This window comes from Rhinolophus hipposideros (genome assembly GCF_964194185.1).
Source record: "Rhinolophus hipposideros genome assembly, chromosome: 20".
NCBI classification, from domain to species: Eukaryota; Metazoa; Chordata; class Mammalia; order Chiroptera; family Rhinolophidae; genus Rhinolophus; species Rhinolophus hipposideros.
In genome coordinates this window covers 11,358,324-11,371,304 of record NC_138066.1, presented here as the reverse complement: position 1 = coordinate 11,371,304, position 12,981 = coordinate 11,358,324, and the positions used below count along the sequence as shown (strand labels likewise).

Genomic DNA, 12,981 nt, shown 5'->3' with positions numbered 1-12,981 from the left:
CTGTGTGAGGGCGGATCGGGACTGGTGAGACCCACACACAGGTCACCTTGGTCTGCTACCGATTTCTCACTCTCCTAGGTTGTAAAATATTGGGGTACAGGTGACGGTCAACCCTGTCTCATGGGCAAGTTCCTGAGCTCCCCTGGCACTTCTCATGTGCCCTACCAGCCCGCCAGAGCCCCAACCTGAGGGTGCTGAGGGTCTCCTCGTAATTGATGTCTGCAGGGCTCAGGGCTGCAATCATAGCTGTGCGTGAGTTTCCACCTGTACATGGAGAGGAAGGGAAAGCTTGAGCTGGGCTGGGTCCTAAGAAAAGTCAGCCTGGTTAGGGGTCCTCAGTGCCCATGCGGGGGTCTGACAGGGTCACTGCTCAAGGTAGGGTGAAGCTAACCACGAACTCCGGTAGTCAGAGGGAGCAGGGGTGAGGACAGAGAGACAGACTTCCGTGGGACAGAGATCAGTGAGAGGAGGATGAAGTCAGCAGTGGGTGTAAGTCCGAGAGGGGTCACGGGGCCAGGTCAGTGAGGCCCCTGGCTTGGCAGGCAGGGTGTGGCCTTGATCGCGGCATCAGGACATCAAAGGATATTCCCTAGGTCAGGGAAGGATCAATGTACACCTGGGGGATTTGAGATTCTAGGGGTGGCAAGGGGCTTTGTCTGGCATTATCAAAGGGACTTAGTGGGAGGGTGGCAGGATCAGCAAAAAGAGAGAGAGAAGGAGCCCCTCACCCAAATTCTCCTTGAGCAGCCAGGTGAGCACCGAGTCCCTGTAAGGGATAAAATCCGACTTCCGCTTCTTTGATTGCTGGGGGATAAAAGGGGAAGGTGGTCAGTCTGGGCCACTCCATGTCCCCTTTCCCAGAGCCCCTTCTCTTCCCACCCCAAGGTCTTACCATATCCGCAAGGGCAGAGATCACCTTCCCTAGAGTAGTCAGGGATTTATTGATGTTGGCACCTTCCTGAAAAGGGATGAGGAACATGGGGAATGAGGCCCCTCTCTCCTACTCCGATCCACTTCCCTTTTTTTCTCCCCGCAGCCAGAGTCCCAGGTTAGGATTAGAGATCACCACACACAGCCCCCAACACTGCCCGTCTGTCCCTCTGAAGCCTCCTCACCTTCAGGCGCATGCCCCGGGCACCTGAGGAGTCGGCCCGCTCACTCCCAGCAAGGTCCACCAAACTGATCTTACTAACCTGGGTCAGAGGAAAGAGACGAGATGATTGGGGTCAGTGGGGCGGGGCAGGCAAATCAGTGGGACACCAAGCAAGGGATTAGGACAGTTGGCAAGGAATGGAGAAAGCCAGGAAGGGACAGGATGAGGAAAGGAGACAAGAGAAAATGGAATTTATAAAGACGATAGCCAGATGGGCTGTTTACTCATCCATTGGTTCATGTATTTGTTTACAGACCATTTACGTGCCCACTGTGTGGCAGGAAAAAGGACACAATGGGATCTAAGTCCTGCCTAGTAAGTCTAGTAAGAAGACAAACAAGCATACAGGAGACCATACCACACTGATCTGACAGGGGAAGGGGAAGGAGCTGTGGAAGGCCCAAGGCACTCAAGCCCAGGTTCAGCAGGAAGGAGGATGCAAGGCCCTTCCGTGACATCATTATCTTTGTTACCAGGCAGGAATTGGGGGGCGTCCCACCTTCTCTGAGTCCAACCCAGTGAGCTGGTCATGGCAGCGCTGTGTGAAGACAATGGTGAAGACAGCATGGGAACGGCTGCTGGTCTCATTCATGTTGGTGGCAGCCACAGTCCTGGGGGGGAGGGAGTGGTCACTGGGTCCCGCCTCTCACTTTCCTAACCCAGCTCCCTTCCCCTCCATTCCGTCGGCCCGCCTCACCGCGCCTTATTCCCACAGTCCATGAGGTCAGCAATGTCTGCGTAGGAGGTCACAGCCAATTTAGACAGGTCCTGCACGTAGGGGCCCAGGATAGGGTGCTCCCGCACCCGCAGAGCACCCCGACTCTTGGGGTTCAAGAGATCTCGTACCCGCTCGCAATAGATCTCCATATAACTCACCTGAGGGGGAGAAGCAAGTAATCAGTAACAAGCGAACAAAATACTGACAACGAAACTTACCCTACGCTCCACAGGGCATGATACAGCTGGTCGCAGCTAACATACACTGAGCGTTTACGAGGCACCAGGCACAGTGCGAAGCACTTTGCACATACGAGCTCACTGACCACCCCCAACAACCCTAGGATGGGGAGCCCATCGTTATTATTTCACAGATGAAACATACTCAGCAGCCGAAAGATGAAATCACTTGCCCCAAACCACAGTTAGTAACTGGCAGAGCCAGACGTAGATCCCAAGCTGTCTGATTCTGGAGACTTCCTTTGGTCATAATCACTGTGCTCTCCCCCTCCCGTCCCAGGAACAATGTGCCCCTTCCCCACCCCCCACCTAGACCAGGGCTTACCTCCACAGAATAGGAGAGCTGAGCATCCTGGTTCTTACTAACACGAGAGAAGAGGTCTTCACACAGCTAAAAGGGACACAGAAGCTGCTGTTTATGGCACACCTGTGGCACCCAACACCAAGCCAGGCCCTGTCTCAGGTGGCCCTGTTGAACTCTAACCCCAACCATGGTCATTCCCAATTTACAGATGGGTGGGAAAGCAACCTCAGAGACGTTCACACTTGCCCATGGTCAGAGGCGTAATAGGTGAGCCAGTAAACAAACCCAGGCATCCTATCTCCAGAGTCTGGGGGCAAGGCCACTACACTGCATAGCCAGGCAGAATTATGGCCAACTCTCAGTTACCCACAACTGGCTTTCTCTGTAGTCACTACCTTGACTATGGTACACAAGCCTGGGGAAGTACACTCACAAGTGATTATGAGACAAGGTAAATAGTAAGTGGTAGGGTTCAAAGCCAGGGCTCAAAGCCAGGGCTCTCTGGTGCCAAAGCTTAGGCTCTTCTCACTGAGCCTTGTTGCTTCTGGTGGAAGCAAAGAACTCTCCCCACTGGGTCCCAGATGTCTAGGTTGCAGCCAACCCCCATCTCCCGTCACATTTCCTCTCTTTAAGGGCCTCAGAAAGCCAACTCTCTACTCCATAATCCTCAGACCCCTGGCCTAAGAGCAGCTGAAGGTGCTCCTGCACTGGCTGCCCTGCCAGGTCCCAGCATGTACCTGGGGCACAATGCCCTGCTGCCCCGGCTCCTGCCGCCCCATCATGGTGTAGGATTTCCCAGCCCCAGTCTGCCCATAGGCAAAGATGCACACGTTGTAGCCTTCAAAGGCATGGAGCAGCATCTCTTCTCCAATGTCCAGGTACACCTGTTGCTGAGATGCGAACTGGGGGTCCTCGGCCTAGGAGAAAAGGGGGCAGAGAAAGACAGCAGGAGTCCTACATGACTTTGTCCTTAGTGTCTAGGTCCCAGGGGTCTTGCCCCCCTTGCCAAAAGGTCCTGTATGCCCCATCTCATCCCCGTCACCATCCTAATCATCCCTGAGGGTCCCATCCAGTCTCCTGGCAGTCCTAATTATCCCACAGGATTCTCTCTCCCCCATCCTGATCCCAGTCTCAACCAATCCCCTGAAGGTCCTATTTCCCAGCAATGCCCCCTCCCAATATCTAAATCCCCTGTGCCTCATTGCTTAGCTCTTTCCCAGCCCAACAACCTCACCGAAGTGTGTGACCAGTAGGAGTAGTCGAAGGTGAAGCTTTTGGGGGCATCCTTGCTCTGTTTGGGATTGATGATGGCTGAAGGGGCAGGAGAGGGCAAAGGAAGAAGGCCAAGGTCAGGTACTCCCAACCTCTGCCCACTCTCCACAAGCCCTGGAATCCAGGCATCCCACTCCCCACCTATGTCCTAGTTCATCTCTTCCCTTTAATACTCCCCACCCCCTCCCGCCACCAAAGCTAATTTTGGCTTCCTAGGACCCGCCCCCACTGGGCTGCCTACTTGGATTGGGCAATGGAGGGCTCCAGGCCAACATTCCCCCTCCCAGGGACTAGGAACATGGAAAGGCCAGCCTGTCCCAACCCCCACCCTTATAACTAGCACCTGCTCTGTGCCTGGCATAGCCCTCCTCCCGGTTCGGCCCAGCAGGACTGGCCTGTATAGTGGGCCTGGCCTGCCCCGCCTGTGCCCAGCCAGGCCCTTGGGACTCACTCACAGGTGGTACTGCCCTGCATGCTGACCACACATTTGGCATCACGGCTGATCTCACGGGCATTGAAGGGCCGAACCCTCACTGCCACTTTCACCGAGGCACCAGCCATGGCTCCAGATACTCCCACCCTCCTCAGCTAAAGGACAGAAACATAAGAGGTTGTTAGAGTTGCTGGCAGGACCCAGACATTGCCTCCCAGCTTCTCCCAGGAACCAGTCTCTCCACCCCCCCTTCCCCAGCTACCCAGGCCCTCAAGTACCCAGTTCCTAGTTCCCTGGCCTTCCTCCCAAATGTCACTCTCCTCAGGAACTCCCAAAGGTATTCCTGTCTCTCTCCCAAGCCATATCCCAGCTCGCAGGGATATGAGCTATCACCCCAGAGTTACCTGTCGTCCTGGCCCCAGACCAGGGGGGCTGTATCAGTTCTGGCTGCCACCGGACCTCGTAGGGGGAGCCCCATCCTACACTTGGGGCCTGGCCACACCAGCTGGGGCTGTGGGGGAAACCCTGGTTGTGGGGGAAGAGTGGTTAGGAGGCAACCTGTGGCTCCAGAAGTGTGTCTGGGGTTTCAAGGTTGGAGGACAAGGGATGGGGGGTACTGTTAGGAAAATAAGGATGTCTGTTCCTCTGGAATGGCCAAATGCAATGTGAATCCAAGGGCAGGGACGGTGATTATTTTTATTCCTTGTCACTCACAAGTGTACCGAACGTCAGATAGAGAATGGAGAGAGAGGCTGGACAGAGGGCAATTCAGAGAAAGGGATACATGGGCAGAGACACTGAGGGTGGTGGGAAGAGAGAAGAGGAAGGGCAGAAAGTCACAGACATCAAAAAAACGAGAGAGCGACACAAGAGAGAAGGCAAGATAGAGATCATGCTATGAAGGAAATAATGGGAGGAGAAAGGAAGGGGAGACACAGAGACTACCAAACACAGAATGTCAAACAGGCAAGGAGGGGAGCTCCAGGACAAAAGCACAAACTGGGAGCCCAGAAGAAGAAACAAGAGGACAGAAAATCCCAAACACAAAACCTACCCTAAAATTCCCCCATAGAGTCAGCCAGGGAGAAGTAGCAACTAAGGCCCACAACCTCCACACAAGAGGCAGGGACTGCCAATGAGCAAAGTCCAAGAGCTGGAGATACAGCCCAGGACTGGTATCCATAGGGCCAGCCTGTGGCCCCAAACCCCTCGCCCAGCCCCCAGCACTTCCTCCTCAGGATCCAGGACAATAGGCAGGGGAGGGTGGGGTCATCCTGCATCCATCAACCCCAGGCCTCCTCTGTCGGGGGAGCCAGAATACCTGTGTCTTTAGGGGAAGGGGAGGATAGCACTGGGGTCTATCTCCCGGCAAAAGGAGAGGAGAAAGGAAGCAGGAGGGTTCCAGCCGCAATCTGGGGCTAGTGCTATGGCGTCCACTGCCCTGGGGAAGGTGCCAGGCTAGAACCCAGGAATGTGGGTGATCAGGTGCCCACACCCTAGGAGGAGAGGCTGAGCAGCCCACGCCCACAGACAGCAGGGTGGAGAGTTGTGAAGAGAGATCAGGGATGCTGGGCCCCCTTCCGTGGCCTCAAAGGACCTCAAACCCCTGTCATGCTGGGTCTCACCTCACCAGCCTTCCTGGCCAAGGCATGGGGGTGGGGGACGGAGTGAGAGGGCTGGTCTGTCCCAGGACAGGAAGGGAGTAGCTGAATTCAGAGGCTTTCTCAGGAAAAACAACCCTGACCCCCAGACCCTGACCAGGAGGGAGAAGAGACACTGGTGGGAACACGCAATGGTGACGCCCTAGCGGCTAATGGGTGGGGAACGGGGTGGCACCGCTGGGGAACCGCGAGGTAAAGGACTAGGGGATGGGTACAGGGATCAGCTGGTGCTGCGTAAAGGAGCAGTGGGGTACAGGCAGGAGCCGCGGCTGGGGTGGCGTCGACCCAGCCGAAAGGGGACCTTGGGCCACCTGCACCTTGCACGCGCGGCAGTTCTCACACAGGCCCCGTCCCGGCCTTTCTGGGCGGCCATGCAGACCCTGTCCTCCTGTCCAGCCAACCGAAGGCCGCCCCGGGCCTGGCACCTCTCTGCGCCTCCGCGGGACAAATAGCACATGATCCCGGCTCTCGCGGCCAGGCAGCCCCCGCCGGGTCGTGCAAACAAGGACCCCGCTCCCTTCCCCCAGCCCGGCACATTCCTCCGCGGGCGTCCCCTCCCTAACCCCCCCCTCTCCCCCAGCTCTCACCTCGTCGCGGCAGGGTTCCCGGGGCGGCTCGGCAGAGTGTAAAAGGACAACTTTCCGAGAAGCGTGAGATGGGAGAAGGGGAGAACCCGGGTCGGTTCGGGGCTGCCCCCGCCCCTTGCCGGGTCCCCGGGCGGCGGGCAGCAGACTCGCGCCCCGGGGCAGCAGCAGGAGCGGCGCCAGCGGCCGGCGCCCGCCGGGGCAGCGCGAGCTGGGGCGCGAGCGAGGGGCGGAGGACCGACGGGCGCGCGCACGCGGGCGGACGGGCGCGCGCGGCCCTGAGACGGGCCCGGGAGCGACCTGGACTACTACTGTTAAAGGGGTAATGCCCTCGGGACGGTGGGGCCCACCGAGCGGGGACGCAAGAACCAAGATGCGGACGCAACAGAACGAGCAGGACGTCGGGCGAGAGTTACAGGCGCCTGAGGAGCGGGGAAGGGTGCGAGCGAAACCTGGAGGGAACCCAGACCGCGCACCCGCGCACGTTGCCGCATCGGAGGCGCGCTCAGGGGGCGGAACCGCTCGCCGTGCCCCGCCCAGGAGGTGGCTCCGTGCTGGCCCCGCCCCCAGGCGCGCGGTGCCCGCCGGCTCCTCCCTCCGTCCTGTCGCGTCTCGCTCCTGCTCCCGGCACGGCATGTCGTTCTAGAATTCGCCGCGCCGCTGCCTCAGGTGTTGTGAACAAGTGCGGTCGGCGGCGGCACGGCCACCCAGCACTGCCCCTGCCTGGCCCTCAAGTTCGGCAGGCCCGGCAGGCCCCGGCCGCCGTCTCAGGCCCGGCCCACCGTCTGAGGCCCGGGCCGCCGCCTCAGTCCCTGGCCTCCGCCTCGGGCCTGGATGCCGTCTCAGGCCCACGTCCCCCTTCCCAACGCAGCCTGGCCCCCTCCAGCTCCAGACTGTCCCAGGGAGCCACATCCATACCTGAGACCCCCAATTTTGTCTTCAGACTTGGCTGCTCTCGAAGGCCTGGCCACGCCCCAGTCCACCCGCCGTGGGTCCCCTTAGCCCCCTAGTGAAGCCACAGCCTCAGGCGTGGCGCTCCCCCCAGGCAGGGCTACCCGCGCCCCCGCGCCCGCCCCACCACCCCCAGACCAGCCGGACCCCTCAGGTCCTCGTCTGACCAGTCAAACATAGGTTGCCCTCCGAGGCCTTGGCTACCTGCCGGGTCAACATTGAGGACTCTGTGTAGCCTCCTCACGCCCCGTCCTGTCTCTTACATCTAGGCCGCCATTTTAGACCCAACTACCTGAGGTCTGGGTGCCCCTCAGGTGCCCCCTGCCCCCTGAGTTCCGCTGACCTGCGCTGGCCTAGGACACCCCAGTTAAACCCCTGCTACCTTTTCAGCCCAGCTCCAGCTCATGTGCCACCTCAGCCCCAAATGCTCTCTCCTCTTCTTACCTCACCTGCGGCTTTCTCAGCCCATCCTTAGTTGCCCTTGGATGAAGTTTCCAATCCAATGCCTTTTCCATCGCTTACGCTTCCCCCAGGCACTCTCCTAACGACTATAGCATTCTCAGCTGCTTTTTCTGCCCCCCCAAACCGGCTCCCGGGTTACATTTGGCTTCCCCTAATTCAGAATCTGTGCAACTGACCTGTGCTCACCTTCTTTACGTGTAGACATTCCCCACGGCCCACTCCTTCCCTGTCACCAGTTGACCACTCCGTCCACACGTAACTTTCATTAACCTCTCATACCTGATTTTTTAAAAAAATAAACCCTCAATTTTTTACCTGCCCCAACCACCAATTCTATACCACTACCCCCAAATACCCCTGCCCCATGTAATTGCCACCTGTCATCCTTTTTAATCTCATCATCCCACATGGCCAATGAAGTCACTTAACTGCCATCTGTGGATTTCACTTACTCGGTACATTTGGCTTCAGAAGATTTATTTTCTCCTCTATCTTCTACCACATTCACATTTCCTGGGCTTCCCACCTTCCACCAGTATATCCAGCTAATAGAAATGTCCAGTACTAGAAATACCTTTTAAGCTCTCTTTCCTTTTTCAGGAGCCATCTATCCTCTTTCCAATCTCTAGATCTGCTACTGGTGTCATCCCTGCAGCCATTATATGAGTGAATGATTCATTTTCCATTATCCTCCCAGCATCAATGAGAAGACAGTGCCATCACCCAGCCCAGTCCAGTCATGCAGGTACAAGAAGATGGAGATACCCTCATCCCCTTTGCCAAGTGAGTCGTCCCCACCCAGTGGCAAGAGTGGGGAACGGATGGAGGGAAGATTGTATGCCTGGGTTCTTTCCTGAATAGGAAATAAGGAACAAGAAGCTCAGTGCTTGGGTTCAGGGGATTGATGATTCATTAATTTATTCAACAAATAGTTTTTGAACACTGCATTGTTTTAGGGACTGTGTTAGGCACCAGGGATTTAATAATTAGAAAGATAGGGTCCTGGGCTGGCCCAGTCGCTCAGGTGGTTGGAGGGCTGCGCTCCTAACGCCAAGGTCGCTGATTGGATTCCCACGTGGGCCAGTGAGCTGCGCCCTCTACAGCTAAGATTGTAAACAACGTCTCTCCCTGGAGCTGGGTTGCAGTGAGCAGCCGGAGGTCGCCTTGAGCTACCTAAGCCTGGGCAGCCAGTTGCTGAGTGCTGCTGCGGGCTGCTGTATGCTGCTGTGGGCTAATGTGTGCCACCGTGAGTGGCCGGCAGCCAGCACGAATGGCCGTCAGCCAGCATGAGTGGTCGGCAGCTGGCGAGAGCTGCTGTGAGTGGCCAACCAACCACTGCCTCAGCCAGGGAGGGAGTGCAAGGCTCATAATACCAGCATGGGCCAGGGAGCTGTGTCCTACACAACTAGCCTGAGAAACAAGGGCTTGAACCGGAGTGTGTGGGGAGGGAGGTGGAAAAAGCAGGGGGGGTGGGGGGGTGGAATAGGGTCCTGCTCATAGTTTACATTCCAGAGCAGGGTAGACAGAATGTGCAAACAAATAATTTCAACTAGTGATAAGTACCATGAAAAAAAAATAAAACAGGAGTATAATGGAAAAAGAATGTCTGGGAGACACAAGTTTAGATAGGGTGATTGTGGAAGACTATTCTGGGGAGGTGAATTTGAATTGAGATCTGAAAAATGAGAAGGGCCCAGTCTGATAAAACGACGGGGGAGAAGAAGGAATAGTAGATTTTAAAAAGTCCCAAGGCTTGGTATCTTCTAGGACCAGGAAGCAGGCCAGTGTAACTGATACTTAGGGATCAGGGGAAATGTGGAGAGTAAAGTCGGTTAGGCAGAAGACCTTACAGGCCATTGAAGAATTTGGATTTTATTCTAAGGACAGTAGCAATCAGTGGAAGTTTTTAAGCAAGGGAATGACAGGAACAGACTTTATTTTTTCCTTCATCTTTTTTTATTATGGAAAATTTCAAACAAATACAGAAGTAGAGATCATGTACCCTTTACAGTCAGCTTCAATAATTACCATTATATGGATAATCTTTTCATCTGTACACCCATCCAGCCTCCTACTACTTAGATTATTTTGAAGTAAATCTCAAACTGCATACCATTTCATATGATCATTTCAAAAGGATTACTCACACTGCTCTGTGCAGAATAGTTTGTAGGGGACTAGAATGGAAGCAGGAAGAGGAGGAGGAGGCCATTGCAATAGTCCCAGCAGGGGAAGATGAGCTGGAATACGGTGGTGGGAGTGAAATGGTGACGAGTGGTGAAATTTGGGTATATTTTCGATGGAGAACTGACAAGACTTGCTGATAGATTGCATTCAGGAGGTGACAGAAAATGAGGCATACCAGGTTTTTGGCTCTAACAACTGGGCCTTTCAGTGAGACAGGGAAGGCTCGGGGGATGTTAAGTGGGCAGTTGAACCTGTGAGTCTGGAGTCCAGGGGCAGAGCCAGGGCTGGGAATATAGATTTGGGAGTCATTAGCACATTGGTGGTATTTAAAATTGTGGGCCTGAGTGAGATCAGCTAAGGAAAGATGGAGATGGAGAAGAAAAAGGGCCCAGGTCTGAGCCCTAGGACACTCTCTTTCTAGAGATCAGGAGAGCAGTCATCGTTCAGTCTGAGGGCTTTGGAAGTGATGAACACTGTTCTCAAACAGCCCTGCACATCCCTTAGGATATGAGTCTTTCTGAGATAAGGGAGACAAAGCAGGAGTAAGTAGAGGGTTCTGCTCTCCTGGATCCTTACATTGACCAAAAGGAACGTGTCTGTCACATCGGCTGAGTAGCTGGGGCCTTCCTCTTTAACAGCCATGCATGCTAAATATGATGTTCTCTGGTTGTGGGTGGTAGAAGCTTGAGATTCAGTGAGATCTGACACTCAAACAATTGCCAATCTCCGCCCTCCTCCCAGCTCCAATCCCCTTTCAAATCAGAGGCCTCACCACCTTCCTCAACTAAAATGGGTAAGGGAGGACATGGCCTCAGGGAGCCTGGGCATCTGTATGGTCCCATGGGAAGTGCCTCTCAGTCCATTTCTGCTGTAAGGGAAGAGCCAAACCCACGCCTACCTTGCCCTCTCCTCAGGTATTCCAGGGTGGTGAGACGATCTCCACCTCCCAGCTTGCCTTCCCAGAGCCTCAGACTGACGCCCCAGCGTTATGGAGACATCTTCTGGGAGAACCTTAGTCAAAGGCCCAGGTGGGTAGAAAGGGAGAAAAAAGGGACTAACTGGAGGTAGGCAGGTGAGGCAGTACAATTTTAAACTACCATAAAGCCTTATAGCAATATGCCCTAGTCTGAGGATAGCTGCCCCACTGGCAGATGGACATTGTAGTTCCTAACGCCAGACAGATAGGTGGTGGGGAGAGGTCGTTAGGGAAACAATAATGGATGGGGGTGTCCTCTTTGCACTTAGCTCCCTTTTTGTGCTTCACAGCCCCACCTGGATAGAGGAACAGTACATCCCACCCCTGCTGGTATGACAAACTTTCTGCCCTTCAACACTTTTCAGTTAAAATTGCACCCACTGCCATCTTATCCCCAACTCTCCTTATGACCCCTTTCCTCTAGTGTCCCCAGGCCCTCCTTTCTATGAATCAATCAGCATGTTTTCCAGATCACAGCTGTTTTCATGATCTGGGCTTACCAAGCTCCCTATTTTGTCCCAGCTCCCCAAGTGCCCTGTTCTGCCCTCTAGCTCCTTTTCCCCATTCTCTGGCATAAAGAGCTATTGGTTGTTCCCAGCCTGGCATGTACCCCCCTGAGGGGCTCCCACCCCCTGAGATGCTTTGCAGAAGAAAGAGAAGGAGGCCACATTTGGCAGGAATGCAGCAGAGACCTGGGGGCATCCCAGCCCGGGTAAGGGCTGTCACTTATCACCTAGAGGATCTAAGGAGACGACAAAGAATCATCAATGAGTAAGGAGAGACATCTGGGCTCTGGGAGCCAAGCTGGGTGTGGGGATAGAATGGTTTGAACTAAGGAAGGGGTGGAGAGTTTTGAGAGAATTTGAGATTGTTTGGAAATGAATCATGGACTTAGTGGGATTGAAGCAGAATTTCCATAATGTGGAAAGGAGGGAACCAAGGGATGGAGGACCAGCCACATGAACTGGAAGGAGTAGAAACTGGATCAACTGAAGACAGGAAAACACTCCTTAGAACTGGAGGACAGTGGGGAGCTAGAGGTCACCTCTGAGTCCTTAAACTGAAAATACTTTAATCTGAGGGGAGCAGAAAGTTGGGAGTGGAGAGCTGGAAGTCAAACAACACCTCTGGGTCCCAACAGCAAGTATTTTAGAGCAGAAAGGTGAAGAGTGGAGAGACGGGCAGCCTGGCCTCCAGGTAACTCTTTCCTAAGCTTAAAGCCTCCACAGACTAAAGAAGGCCCAGTGGGGCAGCTCTGCGGTTGCACCCGAGCCCCTGGTGCCTGATGAAGCGGGCCGTGGATTACCCAGCACCACAGCATACCCTGATCTGGAAGAGGAGAGGGTATCCTACCCACGGGAAGAGGACCGCTTTCTCCCTCCCGGCAGGGACCAGGTATGGCTGGAGAGGAGCTTGGTGGGGTGGTGGCAGGTGATGTGGGTGCTTGGTCCTACATGGAGCGACAGCAGACGCCAGGAGCCAGGTTGGATAGCTGGATTTGAGGGGAACAAAAACAAAGGAGGCAGGAGCCAGAGAGTTGGCGGTACCTGAGTTTGGGCACTAGGAAATCTGGAGAGAGGCATACTTTTCCATTATTTCATTCTTTTTTCAATTTCTCTCATCTTTACAGCTGCTTTGGTCTCCCTGGAGTCCCGTGGGCCAGGAAGGATCTTGTCTCTCCAGGCAGCTGAGTTCTCTGCCCACAGGCAGTAGGAACCCCCTTTACAACCTGTGGGGGATGAAATTGCAGTCTGAGGAGTAAGGAGAAATCATCCATGTCCAACATGCTAGGGCTTCCTCAGGGGTCCAAGCCTCGTCCTCGGGGCTGGAATCGCCCCCATTTCTGGCATCAAGGCGTTTCCTTTTGCTTAGCCTCCCCCAACTTCCTCTCCCGTCGTCTGAACTAACAGCCCCCTTGGCCTCCCATCTCAGTCTGCACCTCTCAGGCACTCGCCAAGGCCTGTTGCCACGCAGGCCCCGCTCCCCAGCACGGTGTTCTTTTCTCTGTTCTGTCATTAAAAAGCAAACAAGTTGAGCCCAG

The 12,981-nt window shown here is 55.1% G+C and overlaps 2 protein-coding genes across 7 annotated transcripts in view; one reads left to right on the top strand and one right to left on the bottom strand.

Moving 5' to 3' along the window:
• The window catches only part of KIF1C (kinesin family member 1C), a 22,592-nt gene extending 15,694 nt beyond the window's left edge, over positions 1–6,898 (bottom strand). The window contains exons 1-12 of one of the 2 annotated variants that reach the window (XM_081030215.1): positions 6,368–6,898; positions 4,524–4,644; positions 4,142–4,274; positions 3,649–3,725; positions 3,152–3,331; positions 2,436–2,501; positions 1,851–2,029; positions 1,653–1,764; positions 1,116–1,193; positions 893–958; positions 729–804; positions 186–264 (exon numbers count right to left, since the gene is read on the bottom strand). In XM_081030215.1, coding sequence (XP_080886341.1) covers positions 186–264; positions 729–804; positions 893–958; positions 1,116–1,193; positions 1,653–1,764; positions 1,851–2,029; positions 2,436–2,501; positions 3,152–3,331; positions 3,649–3,725; positions 4,142–4,247 — 1,019 coding nt within the window. In that variant the 5' untranslated portion in view covers positions 4,248–4,274; positions 4,524–4,644; positions 6,368–6,898. The remainder of the gene's footprint in view (positions 1–185; positions 265–728; positions 805–892; positions 959–1,115; positions 1,194–1,652; positions 1,765–1,850; positions 2,030–2,435; positions 2,502–3,151; positions 3,332–3,648; positions 3,726–4,141; positions 4,275–4,523; positions 4,645–6,367) is intronic. The other variant, XM_081030216.1, reaches the window with a different exon arrangement.
• INCA1 (inhibitor of CDK, cyclin A1 interacting protein 1) lies at positions 6,629–12,981 on the top strand. Of its 5 annotated transcripts, none has more exons than XM_081030233.1 (7): positions 6,629–6,686; positions 8,475–8,560; positions 10,879–10,992; positions 11,231–11,270; positions 11,539–11,711; positions 12,170–12,335; positions 12,571–12,974. In XM_081030233.1, exons 2-7 carry the CDS (start codon positions 8,517–8,519, stop codon positions 12,700–12,702), a joined length of 669 nt encoding a protein of 222 aa, XP_080886359.1. In that variant the 5' UTR covers positions 6,629–6,686; positions 8,475–8,516; the 3' UTR covers positions 12,703–12,974. The 5 variants fall into 5 exon arrangements, with proteins under 5 accessions (XP_080886359.1, XP_080886360.1, XP_080886358.1 ...); XM_081030234.1 differs by lacking the exon at positions 6,629–6,686 and adding an exon at positions 6,941–7,033 and having other exon boundaries at positions 12,571–12,981; XM_081030232.1 differs by lacking the exon at positions 6,629–6,686 and adding an exon at positions 6,947–7,033 and having other exon boundaries at positions 12,170–12,609.